General features: G+C 44.8%; 1 protein-coding gene and 1 pseudogene across 1 annotated transcript; one reads left to right on the forward strand and one right to left on the reverse strand.

The window, feature by feature from the left end:
• Window positions 1–4,165: 4,165 nt before the first annotated feature.
• TBCC (tubulin folding cofactor C) lies at window positions 4,166–5,553 on the forward strand. Its single transcript, XM_028097788.2, has one exon. The coding sequence runs from the start codon at window positions 4,202–4,204 to the stop codon at window positions 5,363–5,365; it is 1,164 nt and encodes a 387-aa protein (XP_027953589.1). The 5' UTR covers window positions 4,166–4,201; the 3' UTR covers window positions 5,366–5,553.
• A 10,247-nt stretch (window positions 5,554–15,800) lies between these two features.
• On the reverse strand, window positions 15,801–17,659 carry LOC114204376 (importin subunit alpha-1 pseudogene; annotated as a pseudogene).
• Between the last annotated feature and the right edge of the window lie 4,132 nt (window positions 17,660–21,791).

Here is a 21,791-nt window from a genome sequence, read left to right on the forward strand (position 1 = left end):
GAAGGGGGTTGAAGGTGAGGAGAGCCGGGGGGGGGGGGGCAGCAGAGGTGGAAGGAAGGGGTTGCTCCTGTCCTGCTTCCCAGACCGACCTGGAGCCTTTCAAGGACAGCACAGCCTTCATGCTGTCCTCTTTCGGGGTCAGAAAAGTCAGCAACTAAGTTGGAAAATTTGCCCAACGTTAGATACTTGGCATGTAGAGCTCTTTAATGAATGCTTTATACCCACTATATAGGACGCCTGGGTGGCTCAGTTGGTTAAGCGACTGCCTTCGGCTCAGGTTATGACCCTGGAGTCCCTGGCTGAGTCCCACATCGGGCTCCCTGCTCGGCAGGGAGTCTGCTTTGCCCTCTGACCCTCCCCCCTCTCATGCTCTCTCTCTCTCTCATTCTCTTTCAAATCAATCAATAAATAAAATCTTTATACCCACTATATAGTCAGTGTTTGCTGAAAGATGCCACCTCCTTTTTGGAACGGAGCTACAAGAAAACAGGGTCTGGACCTCTTTATTTGCCTGGTATCTCCCATCCACACAGGGTCGCCGAAAAACTCCACAGAATGGCAAGAGGCCTTATTCCTGGCTGTCCAGCCATACCCAAAGACTGTTTTCCGTGCTAAAATTCAGCTTTCATTTCCTGTGGCATTCTAATACATAAACATTCACTTATGACACTAAAAGATCAAACGAGGGGCGCCTGGGTGGCTCAGTTGTTAAGCGTCTGCCTTTGGCTCAGGTCATGATCCCAGGGTCCTGGGATCGAGTCCTGCAGCAGGAGACCTGCTTCTCCCTCTCCCACTCCCCCTGCTTGTGTTCCCTCTCTCGCTGTCTGTCTCCCTCTGTCAAATAAAACAAAACAAAACAAAGATCAAATGAATACAACAAATACTTAACATCCAATACAGAATGGAGATGCAACCAGCAAAATCCAGACTGTGGGAAACTCTACTGAACGAATGATCAGGTTTTTCCAACAAAGTAATTGCTGGGGGGTGGGGGTGGGGATTTAAAAGCGATTAAAGTGATTGAAGGAACAGATCAGCTAGACACATTGTGGGGAACTTTTTTGGATCCTTAGTCAATAAGTAACTTAAAAAGGGGGGGGAATTATAGGATAATCAAAGAAATCTGAATATAGACTAGAACTCTGATGATAATAAGAAAATATCACTACATTTTTGGAATACTGTGATGGTATGTGGTCATGTTTTAAAAAGGCAGTCCTCATCCTTTTGAGACATACTGAAATATGTATAGATTGTAGCATATGAAGTATTACAATGTCTGGGATTTGCTGTAAAATAATCAGGGTGATGGGGTGTGTAAGTGGCCAGAGTTTTGGAAGAAACCAGTCAGTTGGTAACTGTCGAAGCCTGGGTGATGAGTACCCACCCCCTTCACTGTCCCCTTTACTATGTTTGAAATGTTCAAGATGTTAAAAAGTCAGTCTCACAGGGCGCCTGGGTGGCTCAGTTGGTTAAGCGACTGCCTTCGGCTCAGGTCATGATCCTGGAGTCCTGGGATCGAGTCCCACATCGGGCTCCCTGCTCAGCAGGGAGTCTGCTTCTCCCTCTGACCCTCTTCCCTCTTGTACTCTCTGTCTCTCATTCTCTCTCTCAAATAAATAAATAAAACTTAAAAAAAAAAAAAGTCAGTCTCACAAACGGAACCATAAACCGTAAATGTTAAATAATTTTTAAAGTCTGGAACACCTTAGGATTCTTTCAAGATGTCTAAAAGAGAGCAGCAGTCCTTGATTCACAAGCTCTTTGAAAGTAGGATTTGGAGCTCTGGCACGGCTTGCCTTTTGCCACATGTCACACTGTTGTCATGAGTTACCCTCTCTCCTTGCACTGGAACAGGCTCTTCCCTCCCAGGAGCTGGGAGCCCTTTCAAGGATGCACACTGAAGTGACTGCCCTCAATTGTCAGAAAAAAGACCCAAACAGAATCTGGCACTGCTAGAGGTTTTCCACCCTCCTATTGCTTGTGAACATAGAAATGTAGCTTCACCTTCATATCCTGACCACCTAACCTTGGCTTGCAGCTGTGCGGGCGGCTGTGGAGAACCGACAAGCCCCATGCTTCATGAGGACCGCATCACTGACCCCTGGCCATTCCCACTCAGACTCCACATCAGTCTCTGAAACTGCCTTCAACACACGGGGTCAACAGGCTGACCTGTCCTCTGTTTGTCCTTTACCTCTTTTTTCTCATAAAAGTTTGAACTACCCAACTTAAAATATTCAAAACTACCAAAATCTACTGGCCTCTATGCCAAAGCCTGTTTGGGGGCAGAAATGAACTTCTTGGGAAGGTTTAACGACGTTCAATTCCACTTCTAATAACAGACACTAACCACCACCCATAGATTCACTATGGCTAATACAAAAATGTTGCCTCACGCACCTGCAGCTCCAGTAAACCTTGTTTGGCTACAAACTTTCTTAATTTGAGTGGCACAGTTTCAATTGCTGAAAAAAACTTAAGGAAGGCAGGTCAAGTTTTTGTTTTTTGTTGTTTCCCTAGCAAAATAAATCTTCTTTAAACCTTCCTTGGTTAAATCAACTCTTTATAAAATAAAGCAGCTAATGCATTCCCCCGTATGACTTAGACAAGACAACCAGCTATATTTCATTCACCAGCCTCAGAACCAAACCTCACAAAAAGCAAAAAGCCTCATCCAGCTTGCACACGAACCAAAGCAAACCAAAACCAAGAATATATACTACAAACACAAGCACAGAAAATCTTCGGCACCCAGTTCCCGCTTCCCATCCACTGCACACACATAACACACGGGACCCCCCATCCCCTCGCGCAACTTGCCGAGCGCTGTGATCTGTACTCGCTCGCTTTCAGTGGAGAAATACAGGAATTTATGTGTTGTGCTTTGTCGTTTTAAATGGGAAGGGAAGGAGGAGAGTGGGGCGTGAAAATCTGGAAATGAGTCTTAATTCTCTCGTTTCCTCCCATCTTTCTCTGCACCAAGATGCAGATATATCAGTGAAATTTCAAGTGACAGTTTCTTGGCCAAATACCCCAATTAGAAACGGTGGAGGCAGGGAACGCGGTGGAGAGCAAAACCGAAGCCTGACAGGGCGGGCGGGGTCAAAGACGCGCCCCGCGCTCGGCGGGCTGCACGGAGCACGCGAGGCGGCCACGCGCCCGCAGCCGGCGGCGTCTCGGCTCTGAGCCCGCCGCTTGCCCGGCGTTTTGCTCGTGACTGCGCCGACTTGACTGCCCACTCACACCTCCGGCTGCTCCGGACTTTCGGGTAGCCTCATTCACTTCCGGTGACAAATCCCTCCCACCACCTCTAGAAATAATGTAACATTTCCCCCTAAGGCTCTCCTAAAGACAGACGGCCCCACGGAGAGCCGCAGAGCCCGGGGCTGGGGTCTCACCCCCTCAGCTGCGGAGGGAGTGACCGCGAAGGCGGCGGGGCGGGGGGGGAGGACGTGGGAGGAAGAGGAAGGGGGTGTTGAATCGCACCTTCCCCCGCCCCCACCCCTCCGACTGCAGCAATTGGCCAAAAAAATAGTAATCCGTTTTTAGACAGCCCCTGGGCCCCCGGAACCCGGTTCCAGTGAGAAACCCAGTCTCTCCCATTCCGGTGCCCCTCGCCTACTCCCGCCCCCGTAAGTGCCTGCGGGAATCCAGGAGAGCCCAGGCCACGCCGAACTGCAGCGGCTGAGAGGGGAAGGCGGGTAGAACGAGGGTTTGGGGGCGGCAGGAATGGGTTGGGGAAGGGGGTGGTGGAAGGGAAAAGAAAAAACTAGAGGCATGCAAGCGGCTCCCTAGCCAGCTGTTCCAGCTGCCGCTTCCTCCAGCGCGGGCCGGGCGGTGCAATATTCCCCCCCCCGTCCATCTTTCTCACCACTACCTGTCCCCCCACCCACGATACGCACACATTCCCCCCACCAGTAGCGGATCTCCGGCCTGTAAGGGGGTAGTAGGGAGGAGTTGGGGGGAGGGGGAGGCCTGCGAGTTTCTAACCTTGTTCTTATAAACAAACCCACATGTGCAGCTGCCGCTGCTGCAACTCACCCCACAATCCCGGATATAAGTCCTGCCCCTTTAAGAGGAAAAAAAGCTTCCCCCTCCTGTCTCCCACCCCACCCACCCACAAGGACCTTTGTCTCCCCACCCCCCTTGTCACTCGGCCCCGCCTCATATCCCCGCCCTCTCCGACGCGGAGGAACCAATGGGCGAAGAAAATAAGGCCGGGGCTGACGTAAGCGTGTCCGGCCAATCAGAGGACGCGTTGGTGGGAGGCCTCACGGAGGGCGCGCCCGGAGGAAGCAAGGTAGGAGAAAGGAAGATTGACGTCAAGATGGAGAGTGCTGGTTGCTCCGCCGCCGCGGCAAACGGGGCCATGGGTTCGCAGCGGGACCGGAGCCTGGTGCCTGAACGGCTTCAGAGACGAGAACAAGAGCGGCAGCTGGAGGTGGAAAGGCGGAAGCAGAAGCGGCAGAACCAGGAGGTGGAGGAGGAGAAGAGCGACTTTTTCGCCGCCGCCTTCGCTCGGGAGCGAGCGGCCGTAGAAGAGCTTCTGGAGAGCGGGGAATCCGCGGAGCAGCTGGAGGAGACGGCCGCTCGGCTCCAGGGCCTGCAGAAACTTCTCAACGACTCGGTTTTGTTCCTGGCCGCCTACGACCTGCGGCAGGGACAAGAGACGGTGACGCGGCTGCAGGCGACCCTGGCCGAGCGGCGCCAGGAGCTGCAGCCCAAGAAGCGTTTCGCTTTCAAGACCCGGAGGAAGGACGCTGCTTCGGCCACCAAAGTCGACGCAGCTCCTGGCGCCCCGGCCGCGGAAGGCATCCTGGCCTCCCCACCGCCATTGAATGAGGAGGGAGGCATCGGCTCCAGCTTTGTCTTCGGCTTCTCCAATGTGGAGTCCCAAGTCTTGGAGAAGCGGGCGGAGGAACTGCACCAGCGCGACGTCCTTTTGACCGAACTGAGCAAATGCACCATCAAACTGTATGGCAATCCCAACACCCTGCGGCTGGCCAAAGCCCGAAGTTGCACGCTGCTCTGCGGCCCGGTGTCCACCTCGGTGTTCCTGGAGGACTGCAGTGATTGCGTGCTGGCCGTGGCCTGCCAACAGCTCCGCGTACACACTACGAGAGACACCCGCATCTTCTTGCAGGTGACCAGCAGGGCCATCGTGGAGGACTGCAGCGGGATCCAGTTCGCCCCTTACACCTGGACCTACCCGGGCATCGACAAGGACTTCGAGGGCTCTGGTTTAGATAGAAGCAAAAATAACTGGAACATCGTCGACGATTTCAACTGGCTGGCCCGGGATATGGCCTCCCCAAACTGGAGTATTCTTCCTGAAGAAGAGCGAGTGATCCAGTGGGACTAAGCAGTTGTCACTGTGTTCTTCACTCCTACCAAATACTTCCCGTGTGGGACCGACTCCTGCTAATGGGACCTCGGAGTTTACTTAATTGTTTTCATACTTTGTATGTTTTCAGTATTTTAAGGCTTGAGATTGTAATAAGCTCCTACTTGTGATTCCCATTAAATTCGCGAGAGGTCTAACACTTTCAAGCATTTTTGCTATTCTGGTAACGTGTAGTAGCTTTGATTTGACTATGATAGTTTGAAGCAGTAAGAGGAAAAGTGTGGGTGTTTGTTATTAGTGATTTGTGGTATTGAAAACAATGATAACTGTAAATATTTAATAAGTGAACTTAGTAGTGCTCTAGTAGGAGCCAGTTAATGTAAAGTATGGTATCAAACCTGTGCAAAATACTAGTAATTGAGAGCTCTTGAATTGAAGGTTTGACTTCCATAGGTACTACTTAGCAGGGCGGTGGAAAGACTCTGGTCTTCAGGTACGCATTAGCTTGGGCTTCTGGAATCCAGCTACTCATGGACTTGTTTGGATCCAAAGTTTTGGCATCGACCCCAGGAGGCTCATGAGTCTTACCAACTGTAAAGCCAAAATAATTATAGCTACCAGCTTTTTTTTGTGCCCTTAGAAGGTCATAGACACTGTTCTAAACACCTTACTCATGTAAAAATGACTAAGTCCAAAAAATCTTAGGAGGTAGGTTCTTTTAGCACCATTTTTCATGTGAGGTAGGTGAGTCGCCTGAGTCACACAGCTCAAGTGGACTGGGATTTGAAACCAGGTTAGTCTGGCTCCAGAGCCCACTATGTAACATAGTGATTTTGAATAGTGTTAGTTGAGTTAGAGAGCTTCCAAAGTCGTTAAAGAGGGCAAATTGCTCTTCCTAAATTCCCAGGAATAAATACGCTACATATCCTCACAAAAACATCTAGCCGAATCTTCATTTTTTCCACTCATTTTGCTATAAATTTCCACTATTAAAAATTTGGCATTCCACTCAATGTTATCACCCGTTATTCTTAAGTGGAAAGTTCTAAGTTGCAAAAAGCTTTTTTGGGTCTAGTGACGTTGTAACTGCAGACATGATTTTAATAATGACCATAAGTATTAAGGTGCTTGTAATACCTTAAGTATTTCTATGTTCTATCTTGTTCCAGAAAAGAACTTAAGGTGGCTTTTAGGGTATGTGAACAAGTGTAGAGTCACCCAGGCATAATTGAGGCCGGTGAAAAATGTGGCCTGCCAAGCTCTATTCCTTAGCTGGAGGTGAATCTGGAATTTTTTTTCCTCAACTATTGGCTGACTTGAAGCAATCCTAATCATTTCACAATTTGCAACATCTACAAAGAAAAGGGGTAAAAAATCTGTTGCTTAGGAGAGTGAATTCTGGTAATAAAAAGAGACAACGTGGAATGAAATTCTCAACCACTTGGTCACATAAGAAACTAGGACTGGTATTGTAAGGCTATTCTCCTAAAGACTGATAGTTTAACACCAAGGAGAAACACTTCAGGAAAAAAACCATGCTTACGGCACTGATGGGCTTGCAATTCCTATTTGTGGACTGAACTTTCACAGGACAGTTAAGTAGTTGCATCCAAAAAATCCCTGCAGTTTGTACTAGATAATAAAAGCACAGAATCATGGCAGTTTGAACCATTGTTGATGCTTGCTCATCTCAGCGGAGCCTTCCTCTCTCTTGAAGTTCTCTCTTCGACCATAGCTTGCTCTACCCGGTTTCTCCTATAACAGCTTTTTCCCTTTCAGTTATGATTCCAGTGATTCACAGCCCTTAAATGTGCGTGATGCCCAAGGTTTTGCCTTTAGCTTCTTTGTATGCATGTTCTCCAAAGCTGCAACTCTGAACCTATGTGTACAGTTCTGTAGCAGTGGGCTCACTTGCCTGTCAAATTCATACATTCTTAAAATCTCCATTTTCACTTCGTTCCCTCCCAAGTTCCATATTTCTTTCAAAGCTGTCACTCTTCTCCAGGCATTACGAGTGCCAAGCAGGTAACGTCAGTTAGGCTGTTGGGAGAAAGTCATTAGGGAGTGGGGGACCAGGTGACTTGGCAGACAAATTTAAGCATTTTAAAAACATTGTATGAGCCAAACAAAACATTTTTTTGTGGTCTGCATCTGGTCCCTGAGCTGGCCAATTTGTAACATCAGACTTCCAAATCATGTCAGTTCTGTCCTCAGCAGATCTTTCCTATTCATCCTGTCCTCTCAAGGCTTTCTGCCATTTCAGAAAGTTAGACATTATTATGTTTTCCCTAGACTTAAACTGTGATGGGGTTTTTTTGACCAAAAAAAAAAAAAAAAATCACACCCCTGAATTAAAAGCATTGATGGGGGGTGGGGAGGGTGCTTGGCTAGCCCAGCTGGTAAAACATGCGACTCTTGACTATTGATCTCAGGTTATGAGTTTAAGCCCCATGCTGGGCATAGAGATAACTTAAAGAAGTATTGATTAGAGTTAGTAAGTTTTTATTAAGCAAATTTCATAATAATGGTCATTACAATGCTAGCATAGTGTACCAATAATAACCATATGTTTTCATAAAAAATAAACACAGGGTGCCTGGGTGGCTCAGATGGTTAAGCGTCTGCCTTCGGCTCGGGTCATGATCCCGGGGTCCTGGGATCGAGTCCCACATTGGGCTCACTCCTCGGTGGGGGGGGCCTGCTTCTCCCTCTCTCGCTCCCCCCTGCTCGTGCTTTCTCTCTCTGTCAAATAAATAAATCTTTAAAAAAATAACACTGAGGGGCACCTGGGTGGCTCAGTGGGCTAAGCCAGGACTCTTGATTTCGGGTCAGGTCATGATCTCAGGGTGTGGGGGTGGAACTACACGTTGGGCTCCACACTCAGTGGGGAGTCTGCTTGAGATTCTCTTCCTCTCCCTCTTCCCACCCCCACTCTCTCTCTCTAAATCTTTTTAAAATCTTCTAAAAAATCGTCTAGGGAAGCAATAAAATTGCACATTAGTCAGTCAGTTTATTAAACTTCATTTATGATTGGCTATGTTAGACATAATTCAGTATGGTATTACATAATTGTATCATCACTCCAGAGTCTCAACCCCATAAGAATAGAGAAATGGCCAATTCACATAGAAGTTCTAATCCTGAAGTTCTGATTGAAATGCAAGAGTTATTGCCAAGAAAAGTTTTAATTGTATTAACTAGGAAATGAACTAAAGCAGCAAGATGTGAAGATTCAACTTCTGTGGGTAATGTTACAAGGTAATACAGTGTTTTAGAAAACATGCAATTACTCTAGTATCACAGAAATTAGATGACTAAATTGCATTTAATTTAAAAGTCTCATCACCAACTCGAAAACTCAGTCACACTACTTGACTTTTTTTCTCTTATGAAGAAAATAAGTTGGCCATTGCAATTAACATGAAGGGAGATGAGGGGTCAATTATTTACCCAGCTTAACTTTCGGGAAGGGCAGGGGCAATATGACGCGGAAAGCCATGTTCAATTCAACTGAGCTGATGTTTGAGCATGTTCAGTGCTGGGCACTAAGAATGCAATGACAAGCAAGCATGTGGTCTTCCTTTCTGGAGGGTACTGCCTAGATGAGGACGAATGAAAGAACAATCCTGATAGAGAAACTGAGAGCTCTGAATGGGTGGTGCCTTATAATCTCTCCAGTTTAGAAAAGACGTTAAGTAAGCCACTGTATCAACCTATCCAAGGGGCTGAATTCCCTGATTGACAGCTCTGCCCACTACCTACTTGGATTAGCAACAGTCACAGAAGGATGCAGGTACTATCCAAAGACCTGCCTTCCAATTTTTCAGATATTGTAGTTAGTCTGAACTTTAAGAACTGACACGGCCAGGCAAGACAGTTCAAGGCCATTTACTTACCTGGTAAACAAGCTCAACGTTCTGCTCAGGAATTCAAATGATTTATTATGAAGTAGTTTTTTTTTTTTTTTTTTTTTAGTTGACTACCTTTCAGTTGTGTTATTTCACCAAGAAAGCTATTCATAGTCTTATTTTTAGAACTAATATCAAGGTAGAAGTTTGGGTCTAAGATGGCAGTGCCGTGGATATTTTAAACATAGATAATTTATGCACAGATACAAAAAGATTAGAATAAAAAGTAAATCTCCTTTCCTTTGATCTCAGCCATTCAGTTCTCTTCAGAGAGCAACCATCCTGTACCTGTTTCCTTTATTCTTCTGGTTTTTGCATTTACAAACTTAAGTGCAAAATATCCTTTTTTCCTCCCACCCAAATAGAAGCATATTATGTAAAATATTAGGCGCCTTACCTTTGTCATTAACATTATACTTGGAGATCTTTCCATGTGAGTACATATAGTCATTTCATTCTTTTTAACTGCGGCATAGTAGTCCATGCCATGGGCTGTGCTCTACTTGTTTACCAGTCTGTAACTGATGGACATTTCAGTTGTTCCAATATTGAGCCACTAGAACAATGCTAAAATGGATAGCCTTACACGTAAATTATTTAACGTGTGTGCAATATTATCTGTAGGTTAAGTACCTAGATGAGGAATTGCTGGATCAATAGCTTATGCTCATTTACAATATTGATAGATATTATCAAATGGCCTTCCAAAGAGGTTTATCAGATTATGCCCTCACTAGCGATGTCTGAGAGCACTATTCCTCCGCATCCTTATCAATGTGCTGTGCTATCAAATCTTTGGCACTAGGGCGCCTGGGTGGCTCAGATGGTTAAGCGTCTGCCTTCGGCTCAGGTCATGATCCCAGGGTCCTGGGATCGAGTCCCGCATCGGGCTCCCTGCTCCTTGGGAGCCTGCTTCTCCCTCTGCTTCTCTCTCTTTCTCTCTCTCCCCACCTCTGTCGCTCATGAATAAATAAATAAAATCATTAAAAAAAAAAAAAGACTGCAACATCCTTTAAAAAAAAAAATCTTTGGCACTTTGCCAATCTGATAATTACAAAGTGTTATCTTCCTGTAATAGCAGTTGTAATCATCTAACTTCCCTCCCCATGTCTGATTGCTAAACTCTTCTACACACAGCTGTCAGATTAGTTTTCTTAAAATATGGCACTCCTCGTCTAAAACCCTCTGAGGTTCCCATTCCCTGGCCTGGAAGACAAGCCCCTTCACCATCTGCTCTCAGCCTACTGTTCCTACATGATGTTTTGCTGTTTCATCACACACACCTCATGCTCCAACTAGTCTGAACTAATATCCATTCATCAAACACACTGTATCAATCAGGGACCTGGCACACTCAAAATGGATAATTTGAGAAGAGCTTAATACAGGAGCTCTTTCAAAGCTGTGGGTAGAGTTTAGGAAGAGCAGTAAGAGATGGTGCAATACCTGTTAGCACTCCTAGGGCCGAAGGGACAAAACTGTTCCCTGAACCCAGAGAGAGAGAATGCTACCTGACAGGAGCTGTGGCCTTTGGTGGAGGGATGGCGCCACAGCGGGAATGAAAAACTGCCACTCTCTTCTGCTGGTGCCTTCCATTGGCTGAGCCCAACCGGAAACTGTAGGGCAAGGAAGTCTGTTGGTGCAGTCCCTAATGGTCATCTCCCAGGACGCAGCGCAGGGTGGAGAAAAGTGAAGAACGGATTTGGAGGAACCAATGGAAGATATTCAGTACAAACACCTGCCATACTTCCTGGCCGTTTCTCAAGCAGTTCCCACACTTGAGTCCATGTACACTTGCCAAAATTTTGCACAAGCCAAATGTCACCTCCTTTGGGAAGTTTTCTGGGATTTCCCTCAGTTTCTCTGAAAAAGAAGCATGATATTTTAAGATAATAGGGCAAAAAAGAAAAGTGAATGAGGGCGCCTGGGTGGCTCAGTTGGTTAAGCCACTGCCTTCGGCTCAGGTCATGATCCCGGAGTCCCGGGATCGAGTCCCGCATCGGGCTCCCCCTTCTCTGTGGGGAGCCTGCTTCTCCCTCTGCCTCTGCCTGCCACTCCCCCTGCTTGTGCTCACTCTGTCTCTCTCTCTCTATGTCAAATAAATAAATAAAATATTAAAAAAAAAAAAAAAAAAAAAGAAAAGTGAATGAGCTAGTCTTCCTGAGGTCAAGTTGCATTCTCTGGTAGGCACAGGTTTTGAGGGAAAGAGATTTGAAGAAAGTGAAAAGTGTAGGCCAATTCAGCCAACATTCATGTGATGACAACACTTTAGAATGCATATCCAGCATAATCAGATACAGAGAATCCAGTATGCCTCCAACTCAATGATTTCTGCAAAGTCATTGTCCTTTGGAAACGTTCAAGAAAAGATGAGACATCAGAGGAAACACTTCTCAGAAAGACCACAGAATGAGCTCTACAAGAAAAGAACAGGGTGGGGCGCCTGGCTGGCTCAGTCGGTGGAGCATGTGACTCTTGATCTCTGGGGTGGTGAGTTCAAGCCCCACATTGGGCGTAGAGCTTAGAGGAGAGGAGAGGAGAGGAGGGGAGTGGAGGGGGAGGGGAAGGGGGAGGGAAGGGGAGGAAAGGGGAGGGGAGGGGAAGGGGAGGGGAGGGGAGGGGAAGGGGAGGGGAGGGGAAGGGGAGGGGGAGGGGAGGGGGAGGGGAGGGGGAGGGGAGGGGAGGGGAGGGGGAGGGGAGGGGAGGGGGAGGGGAGGGGAGGGGAGGGGGAGGGGGAGGGGAGGAAATTTCTGACAAAGATGACAGGAATGTTGATGACTTTTAAGGTCATTGAGCAATGAGAATGTTTATAGACATTTACCAAAAACATTCCACTGAAGCTGCAGTTTTTTTTTTTCCCTTAAAGATTTTATTCATTTGAGACAGAGAGATACAGAGAGAGAGCATGAGCAGGGGGAGAGGCAGAGGGAGAGGGAGAAACAGGCTCTCCGCTGAGCTGGGAGCCCTATGTGGGATTCAATACCAGGACCCTGAGGTCATGACCTGAGCCGAAGGCAGGCAGACGCTTAATTACTGAGCCACCCAGGTGCCCCAAAGCTGTAGTTTAAAAACACTTAGCAGGGGCGCCTGGGTGGCTCAGTCGTTAAGCGTCTGCCTTCGGCTCAGGTCATGATCCTGGGGTCCTGGGATCAAGCCCCACATCGGGCTCCCTGCTCCACGGGGAGCCTGCTTCTCCCTCTCCCCCTCCCCCCGTTTGTGTTCCTTCTCTCGCTGGGTCTCTCTCTGTCAAATAAATAAATAAAATCTTTAAAAAAAGAAAAAAATTAAAAGAACACTTAGCAAATCCAGCTTGTGCACAAAATTTCCCCCACAAGAACAGTAACAATTTAGATTTTTTGGCTGCATACATATTTAGTTTATGTTTGTTATATATTTGCAGCCTACTCGATTTTCACTTCTCTTCATCTTCAGTTTTGGTGTTTTTATGGTATTAAATGTGTTTCCTGCATTACGGGGCACCTGGCTGACTCAGTCGGAGGAGTGTGCGACTCTTGATCTCGGGGTTCTGAGTTCGAGCCCCACGTTGGGTGCAGGGATTACTTAAGATAAAATCTGAAAAGAAAATAAAAACACAATTTATAACATTGCATCTCTAGGAAAGATGGGTTAGACTTGAAGTAGCCTGATGATGTGTGACTGACAATAAGGAACACTGACTTGTTCGGTCTGGCGGCAGCTACATGACAAATATATCTCCCTGGGGACTTTATAAAAAGTGCTGCTAGTGATTATGCAATTCAGAAATTTTCTCCACATAGCACTGTCTATTATTTTAAGTAACAATAGTGTAACAGGGGGCATTGACCATCCATCTCTCTCTTTTTATTGTGCCCCTGTGGACTATTGAAGGATATTGCCAATAGCTGGTGCCTGAGGGTTCTGGGTCCCAAGACTGTTCAAAGCCAAGTGGCTGTCTGGTGTGGCGGGTCAGAAGAGCTGCAGAATTACTCGCTGGGAGCAGCCCTCAATACAAGCCGGTCAGGAGTCAGTGAATAAATACCTGGGTTCCTTCAGCGCAGATGGGATGACTCGGAGGTATTGCCCTCCGGATTTCCCCAGGGGAGGCTGGCCTGTGAGCACACTCCCTATTGGCTGCCTTCCCTCCTGTATCACTTCTTCCCCTCCCCATTGGTGTCACGTGAACTTCCCAAGTTAACTACTTTCGCTCAGATCCTGGTCTTAGGGTGGTGTTTCTCAACGTTTCTTTCATTATCATTCCCTTAGGGAAACTTTTTAGACACTTTTTTCCCTAATCACCTCTATAACCCCCTGTCTATATAATTTTAAGACCACAGATACACTGTAGATTTGTTTCTGTGCTGCGCTTTATCCATAAAAAGTAAGATTTTTCTTTTGCCCTTGAATTGCTTATATAAGAAGAAAGTCTAAAGATGAACGAGCTAAGTGTCTAGCTTAGGAAGTTAGAAAAAGAGTGGTGCTTGGGTGCTCAGTCGGTTAAGCATCTAACTTTGGCTCAGGTCATGATCTCAGGGTCCTGGGAGGGGGCCCTGCCTCAGGCTCCCTGCTCAGCAGGGAGTCTGCTTGTCCCTCTTTCTCTCCCTCTGCTCTTCCCCCTGCTCGTGCTCTGTCTCTCAAATAAATAAATAAATAAAATCTTAAAAAAAAAAAGAAGTTACAAAAAGAATAGCAGAAAGAGAAGAAATGAAATACAGAGAAGAGGGACACCTGGGTGGCTCAGTTGGTTAAGCGTCTGCCTTCGGTTCAGGTCATGATCCCGGGGTCCTGGGATCAAGCCCCGCATCGGGCTCCCTGCTCAGTGGGGAGTCTGCTTCTCCCTCTCCCTCTGCCTCTCCCCCCGCTTGTGCTCTCTCTCTGTCAAATAAATATAAATAAATAAATCTTAAAAAAAAAAGGAATACAGAGAAGAGTCAAGGGCAAGGACATAAACACAGTAGAGAGATTGAAAAAAAAAACATCAGCTGATTCTTTGAAAAGATTAATGAAACAAATCAACCTCTAGCTTACTGGGTCAAGAAAAGAAGAGAGAAGGCAAGTATAAACCAGGGAAGAAATAAAGGGGACCTTACCGTTGATGCTGCAGACATGAGAAAGATAATAAGGGTCCATTATGAAGACTTTTCTGTGAATAAATTTGAATACCTAGATGAAATGAATAAATTTCTAAAAAAACTACAATTTGCCACAGAAGAAATAGAAAAACCAGACAGTTCCATAACTATTAAATAGTTGAAGCCATTATTGAAACTTTCCCACAAATAGAACATCAGCCCCAAATGGTGTGACAGTAAATTCTATCAAATATATAAGGAAGAAATAATATCATTTTTGCACAAACTCTTCCAGAATATAGAAAAAGAAGGAATTTACCCCCATTCCATGGCATGAGGTTACATAACCTTGATACCCAAATCAGATACGGACTTCATGAGAAAGGAAAATTATAGGCCAATCTAACTCCAATATATTTGTGAAGACCATAAATTATATCAGTAGACAAAATCCAGAGGTATGTATGAAGATAATATACCAGGGTTTATTCTAGGAAGACAAGGCTAGCCTGACTTTAGAAAAAGGACTGACTTAATTTATCACATTAAGAGATTAAGGGAGAAATTCTTATGATTATCTTAGAGGTAGAATAGCCTTCTACAAAATTCAGCATCTATTCATGAGAACACAACTTCTGGCAAAGTAGAAATAGAAGGGAATTTCTTGTTGAGGGACTTGTTAAGGAACTTCTTGTCCCTGCTAAAACCAGGTGCGCCTGGGTGGCTCAGTCAACTAAGCATCTGACTCATGATTTTGGCTCCAGTCATGATCTCAGGGTCTCCAGATCAAGCCCGAGTCCTGCTCCGTGCTCAGCAGGGAGTGTGCTTGAGATTCTCTCTCTCTTTCTCTCTCTGCTCTCCCCGCACTCACGCACTCTCTCTCTCTCAAATAAATAAATAAATCTTAAAAAAAGTATGATGATAGCATAGGGATAAATAAAATAACTGATGGGACAGAAGAGAGACGTCAAAAATAGATCCATGCATGTATGGAAACTTGATTTAGGACTGGGTAGTGCAGACCACTGGAGAAAGGACAAACTATTCCACAAATGGTGTGCTGGGATTATCTATAGAGAAGAAAATTAAATCATATCTCTTCATCATACCAACACACAAATCTATTCTGAAAACATTAAAATCTTAAAGAGAGAAAAACCTTTTAGAAGGTAATGGAGGATAATATCTTTCTATGTATGCAGCAAGGAATCATTTCTAAAACAAGCACTAACTGCAAAGGAAAAAATTGGAAAATTCTACGATTAAGAGTGCATACTAAATTTTACTAATAAGAACTTATGATCTTCAAACAATGACATAAAGAAAGTGAAAAGTCAAGTCACAAATTGGGAGAAAATAATTGTGACACGTAAAAATGCCAAAGAAAGATTATATAGAAAATATAAGAAAGTTCCACAAATCAGTCAGAAAAACACCAACAACCCAAATGAAAAATGTGCAAAAGACAAAGAACATACTTTTTTTTTTTGGAATTTAATCTTTATTTACAGGACACTGCAAGAGAGGAGATTCTACATAGAAATAAGAAACCCACTGAGGAGGAGCTTCATACAGGCTGTACAGTTTGGAACTGGTCAAGTAGAGTTTTGTTGTAAAAAGTGCTACAATAACAAAACACATTTAAAAAGAGTTCTTAGTAGAGAAACAGTAAGACAAACTTCTACCAAACAGAGTACACAACAAACAACTTTCTGCCTCAGCTGTACAATCTAAAAGTTAAAAGTCCCGGGAGTGCCATCCTGAACTTGGAACGTATAGCCTTCAGAGGTAGTTTCTGGCACAACATTCTGATCTTCCTCTTCCTCTACAGAGAAATACTTCTCAATCAAGTTTAATGAAGCCTTGTACACAGACTCATTTTCATGGTTTTGTAGAGCTTCAATTTTGTCCAAACCTCCACATTCTTCAATCATTATACTAAGTTTCTCAGTTTCACCTAGTTTCTCAGCAGCCTGAAAGATGTTTGAAATGGCATCCAAAATAACCAGAATAATTTTGGTGTCTTTTGCAGTTAAGAGGTTCATCAATGGTTCTATTATGCCACAATGAACGAGGTATACAATCTGTTCAACTGTCCCACCACTTGTATAGTTGGTCACAGCCCAGACAGCTTCCTTTTGTGTCTTAAAGTCTGCCTTAGAGAGAACACCAACAATGAATGGGACTAATCCATGATTCACAACTTGCTGTATCTGGTCCTGGCGACCAGCTGTAATGTTTGACATTGTCCACGTAGCTTCCTTCTGAATATTAGTTTTGGGGTTCGTTAGGAGGCTGGGAAAAACAGCAAGTGCTCCTGCATCTATTACAACCTGAGTCTGTTCATCCGTCCCAGTAACGATATTTCCTATGGCTCTTAGTGCAGGAGTCACAATGGGCAATTCAGTAGCTCCTAGAAGCTTCACAAGCTGGGGCACAACTCCTGTTTTCACAACCATTTCAATCCGTTCATTTGGACCATCAGTAAGGTAGGAAATGGCCCAGCAGGTATCTGCCAATACTTCTGGATCATCATGATGCAGGAGACGAACTAAGGTAGGAAGAATCTGCTCAACAGCATCTAATGGGGGTGCAGGATTCTTGTTGCGACAGAGGTTTGAAAGTGTCCAAGTAAGGTTACGTAAGTAACCACATGCTAAAGATGACGTATCAGGAACTGCAAGGAGAGCCAATAGTGGGTCAACTGCACCATACTTGATAAACCAAGTCTCGAAAAACTGAACCATCACCTGCAATGTTTCCTAGAGCCCATACAGCTTGTTCACTGATGTGGGCATGGGAAGATGCCAACAGAGAAATGAATGCTGGGATAGCACCTCCATCTACCACAGCCTTGGTCTGTTCTGACGTCCCAGAAGCAATGTTAGTGAGAGCCCAAGCAGATTCAAACTGAATGGGACTACAATCAGTTCTGCCCAAGAAGGACACAAATTTTGGAATCAAACCAGCCCAGATTATGTTGTCTATGGGGGGCTGTTTTTCCCTAGAAAGCAGTTTCCTAGCAGCTTGAGTAGCCTGGAGCTGGCTTTCCAAATTGTTGCTATTTATGCCTTTGACAATGTCATCAACAGACCAATTTACAGTGCCCTGGTTGTTGCGGTTTTCCTGTAGTGGAGAGGTAGCCTCGTCAGGAAACGAGCTTACGTTTCTCCTTTTCAGCATCTGGTCATCCTTCTTAGCTTTCCTTAGCTCCACATTAACTTCTATTCGGCGCCGCCTCATTTCTCTACTGTCTTTCCCCTTGTTCTTGAATCTGTTAAGGCGAGCAGCTGGTGAATTAGCATTCTCGTTGGTGGACATGGTTATGAGACAAAGGGAGAAAGAATTTGTTATCTTTCGTTCGGTGATGTTCTTTTCCGATGCTGTGTCACAGCCAGCCCTGGGCCTACACAGCCGGCTCAGGCTTCCACAGGAGGCGGTCCGGGGCGCGCGAGCCGCAGGACAGCTGCCCTCAAAACGTCCACCACAGATCACCCCAAAGACGGTGTCGACAAAGAACATACTTTTTACAGAGGAAACACAAATGACAATTTATGACAAGTTATGTCAACTCATTAGTGAATAGGGAGATGCAAATTAAGGCCACAATTAAAATCTGAGAAGCAAAAATGAGTAAGTCTGACTCAATAGCGTGGATTGGAGAGGCTGTGGGTCATATATTCACCGACTGCTTAGGGAAACTACCTGGCATTACTGCATAAAGGTGAAGATTCAAACACCTTCCTCCTTAGCAGTACTCTTATGGTTATGCCCCAGAGAAACTTCTGCTCAGCAGGAGACATGTACAAAATGTTAAGAGCAGCTCTGTTCATAAAAGCAACACCAGAAAGCATTAAAAAAAAAAAGGGAAATCACCCATATATCCACCCCCAGGAGAACGGCTCATGTGTAGGATGATCTATATATGTAAAGGGACTATAGTTATATGCAGCAACATGTATGATTCTTAAAACATAATGTCGAGTGGGCGCCTGGGTGGCTCAGTCATTAAGCGTCTGCCTTTGGCTCAGGTCATGATCCCAGGGTCCTGGGATCGAGCCCCATGTTGGGATCCCTGCTCGGCGGGAAGCCTGCTTCTCCCTCTCCCACTCCCCCTGCTTGTGTTCTCTCTCTCTTGGTGTGTCTCTCTGTCAAATAAATAAATGAAATCTTTAAAAAAAAATAATGTTGAGTGAAAAAAAAGTCCTGAAGGCTATGCATGGCATGAGTACAACTTTGCAAATCGCAAAAATATGTATGCAGGGAAACACTACATGGTTTTTATATGAAAAAAAAGTTAACATATCCAGAATATCTTGAGCAGGAGGGAAGGTGTCTTAGTCGGCATGGGCTGCCGTAACAGAAGACAGATTTCTATGAAATCTCTCTTCTGGCTTTCCTGCTGTGGCCTCACATGGTCTTTCCTCAGTGTGTGTTGGTGGGGAGGAAGTTCTGGTTTCTCTTCCTTTTCTTTCTTTTTTTTTTTTTTTTTGAAAAGGGAACTAGGGGGCGCCTGGGTGGCTCAGTCGTTAAGCGTCTGCCTTCAGCTCAGGTCATGATCACAGGGATCCCAGAGCCCCGCATCGGGCTCCCTGCTCCGCGGGAAGCCTGCTTCTCCCTCTCCCGCTCGCCCTGCTTGTGTTCCTGCTCTTGCTATCTCTCTCTCTCTGTCAAATAAATAAATAAAATCTTAAAAAAAAGGAACTAATATTTATTGAGCACCTATTAAGTACTAAAGAGCTTTACACACATTATTTCTTTTTTTTAATTAATGTATTTTTATTTTTAATTTAAATTCAATTAAATACCATATAGTGTATTATTAGTTTCCGAGGTAGAGTTCAGTGATTTATCAGTCTCATATAACACCCAGTGCTCATTCCATCCCGTGCCCTCCTTAATGCCCATCACCCAGGTACCCCATCTCCCCAACCCCCTCCCTTCCAGCAGTCCTCAGTTTGTTTCCTATGATTAAGAGTTTCTTACAGTTTGTGTCCCTCTCTGATTTCATCTTTTTTATTTTCTTATAAGGACCCCAATCTTATCAGATTAGAGCCCCACACTTAAGACTTCATTTAACCTGGGGCATTTATTTATTTATCTATTTATTCCTATGCTATCATTAACCTAGCATGATCTCAGGGTCCTGGGACTGAGCTCTGTTGTCAGGCTCTGCGGTCAGTGGGAAGTCTGCTTGAGTATTCTCTCCCTCCCCCCACCACTCTCTTTCTCTCAAATTAATAAATAAATCTTAAAAAAAAAAGACTTCATTTAACTTAATTACCTCCCTATAGGTAACACATACAGTCACGGTGGGAGTTAGGGCTTCCACATATGAATTTTCAGGGGACACAATCAGTCTATATCAGAGATGAGAGGAGAAGTGATGAGAAGAATCATATGTAGGTGCAAGTTACTTGTGAAATTTGACTTGGGTGATGAATATTTAATTTATTATTATGATTTATATATCTTACATGTATTCTTTGTATCAAAAATTATATTTAGGAGCACCTGGCTAGCTCAGTCAGTGGAACCTGCGACTCTTGATCTCAGGGCTGTGGGTTTGAGCCCCATGTTGGCTGGGTGTAGAGATTACTTAAAAATAAAGTGTTAGATGGGCGCCTGGGTGGCTCAGATGGTTAAGTGTCTGCCTTCGGCTCAGGTCATGATCCCAGGGTCCTGGGATCGAGTCCCGCATCAGGCTCCCTGCTCCTTGGGAGCCTGCTTCTCCCTCTGCTTCTCTCTCTTTCTCTCTCTCTGTCTGTCATGAATAAATAAATAAAATCTTAAAAAAAAGAATTAAAAAAAGTGTTAGAAATTATATTTGGGGGTGCCTGGGTAGCTCACTCAGTTAAACATCTGCCTTTGGCTCGGGTCATGATCCCGGGGTCCTGAAATTGAGCCCTAAGTCGGGCTCTCTGCTCAGCTAGGAGTCCGCTTGCTTCTCCCTTGCCCCCTGCCCCTCCCCCAACTCACGCTTTCTCTCTCAAATGAATAAAATATTTAAAAAATTATATTTGAAGATGAAAAATTAATGAACTTAGAGCTGTATATTAATGTTGATGAATTCAAATGAAAAATTTAATGCTGATTGATCAAGCTGTACATTTATAAGATGTGGGCTTTCTGGAGGTATGAAAAAAAATTTTTAAAGGTTCATTTATTGGGGCACCTGGGTGGCTCAGTCATTTAAGTGTCTGCCTTCAGCTCAGGTCATGATCTCTGGGTCCCTGGATTGAGCCCCACATCAGGCTCCCAGCTCAGTGAGGAGTCTGCTTCTCCCTCTGCTCTCTCTCTCTCAAAAAAATAAAAAAAAAATAAAGATTTATTTATTTGAGAGAGACAGAAAGAGTGCTCATGCGAGAATAGGGGGAGTGGCAGAGGTAGAGAATCTTCAAGCAGACTCACCAGTGAGCCTGGAGCCCAATGCAGGGCTCAATCTCATGACCCTGAGATCATGACCTGAGCCGAAACCAAGAGTCAGATGCTTAACCAACTGAGCCACCCAGGTGCCCCTGGAGGTCTGAAAATTTTAAATGCAATGTTTGGGTGAAAAAAGCAAGGACAAAAAAAGAATATATGATTCTATTTATGTCAAGTTCAAAGACATGCAAAACTAAACGATATATTGTCTAGGGCGCCTGGGTGGCTCAGTTGGTTAAGCGACTGCCTTCGGCTCAGGTCATGACCCTGGAGTCCCGGGATCGAGTCCCGCATCGGGCTCCCTGCTCTGCGGGGAGTCTGTTTCTCCCTCTGACCCTCTTCCCTCTCGTGCTCTCTATCTCTCATTCTCTCTCTCTCAAATAAATAAATAAAATCTTTAAAAAAAATAAAAAACTAAACGATATATTGTCTAAGCATTACATGTATAGGTGGGAACACTAAAGAAATTTAAGAGAAGGATAAATACCAAACTCAGGTTACCTCTGAGAATAAAGAAGGAGGGGCACCCAGGCTACTTCACTGGTATTGGTGATATTGTTTCTTATGTAGGGGAGAGGATATCGACGTTCATTTACATACTATCCTTTTCTCTATGTATGATATATTTAACAGGAAAAGTGAAAGGAAGGAAGGAAAGAAGGCAGAAAGAGAGAAGGAAAAAGAATAGAAGGTAAAGGGAACTAAGGATGATGATCAAAGGAGAGAGGTTAAGAAAACAAGAGTCAGTTAATTATTCAAAGCGCCAACCTGTGCCTCATTCCTCCTTGGTTGAGAAGTCCAGAGAGAGGATCTCTTTGGTTCCCTCATTATTTTTTTAATCGCATACTTTTGTTATTTTCATTTCATTATTAAAATAGCATTAAAGGAATTCTAAAAAGGAAAGATGAATCAGCCTTAATTCCATTAACCTATTCTATTACCTAGATTGATAGAATCTAGACTCACATTCATTGGTCCAATGGGGGAGGGAGCTGCCTTTCCCCCATCCTCCAGCAGAGATTCATTATTCCTTCCTCTGCAGTCTACGTTTCTCTGCTT

Source organism: Eumetopias jubatus, unplaced genomic scaffold (assembly GCF_037043125.1).
Source record: "Eumetopias jubatus isolate StellerSeaLion01/CBP00866 unplaced genomic scaffold, mEumJub1_p1.0 scaffold_6, whole genome shotgun sequence".
In the NCBI taxonomy this organism is placed as follows: domain Eukaryota; kingdom Metazoa; phylum Chordata; class Mammalia; order Carnivora; family Otariidae; genus Eumetopias; species Eumetopias jubatus.

Coding starts and splice junctions, on each gene's coding strand:
- TBCC (XM_028097788.2), top strand. CDS start 4,202: ATGGGCGAAGAAAATAAGGCCGGGGCTGACGTAAGCGTGTCCGGCCAA.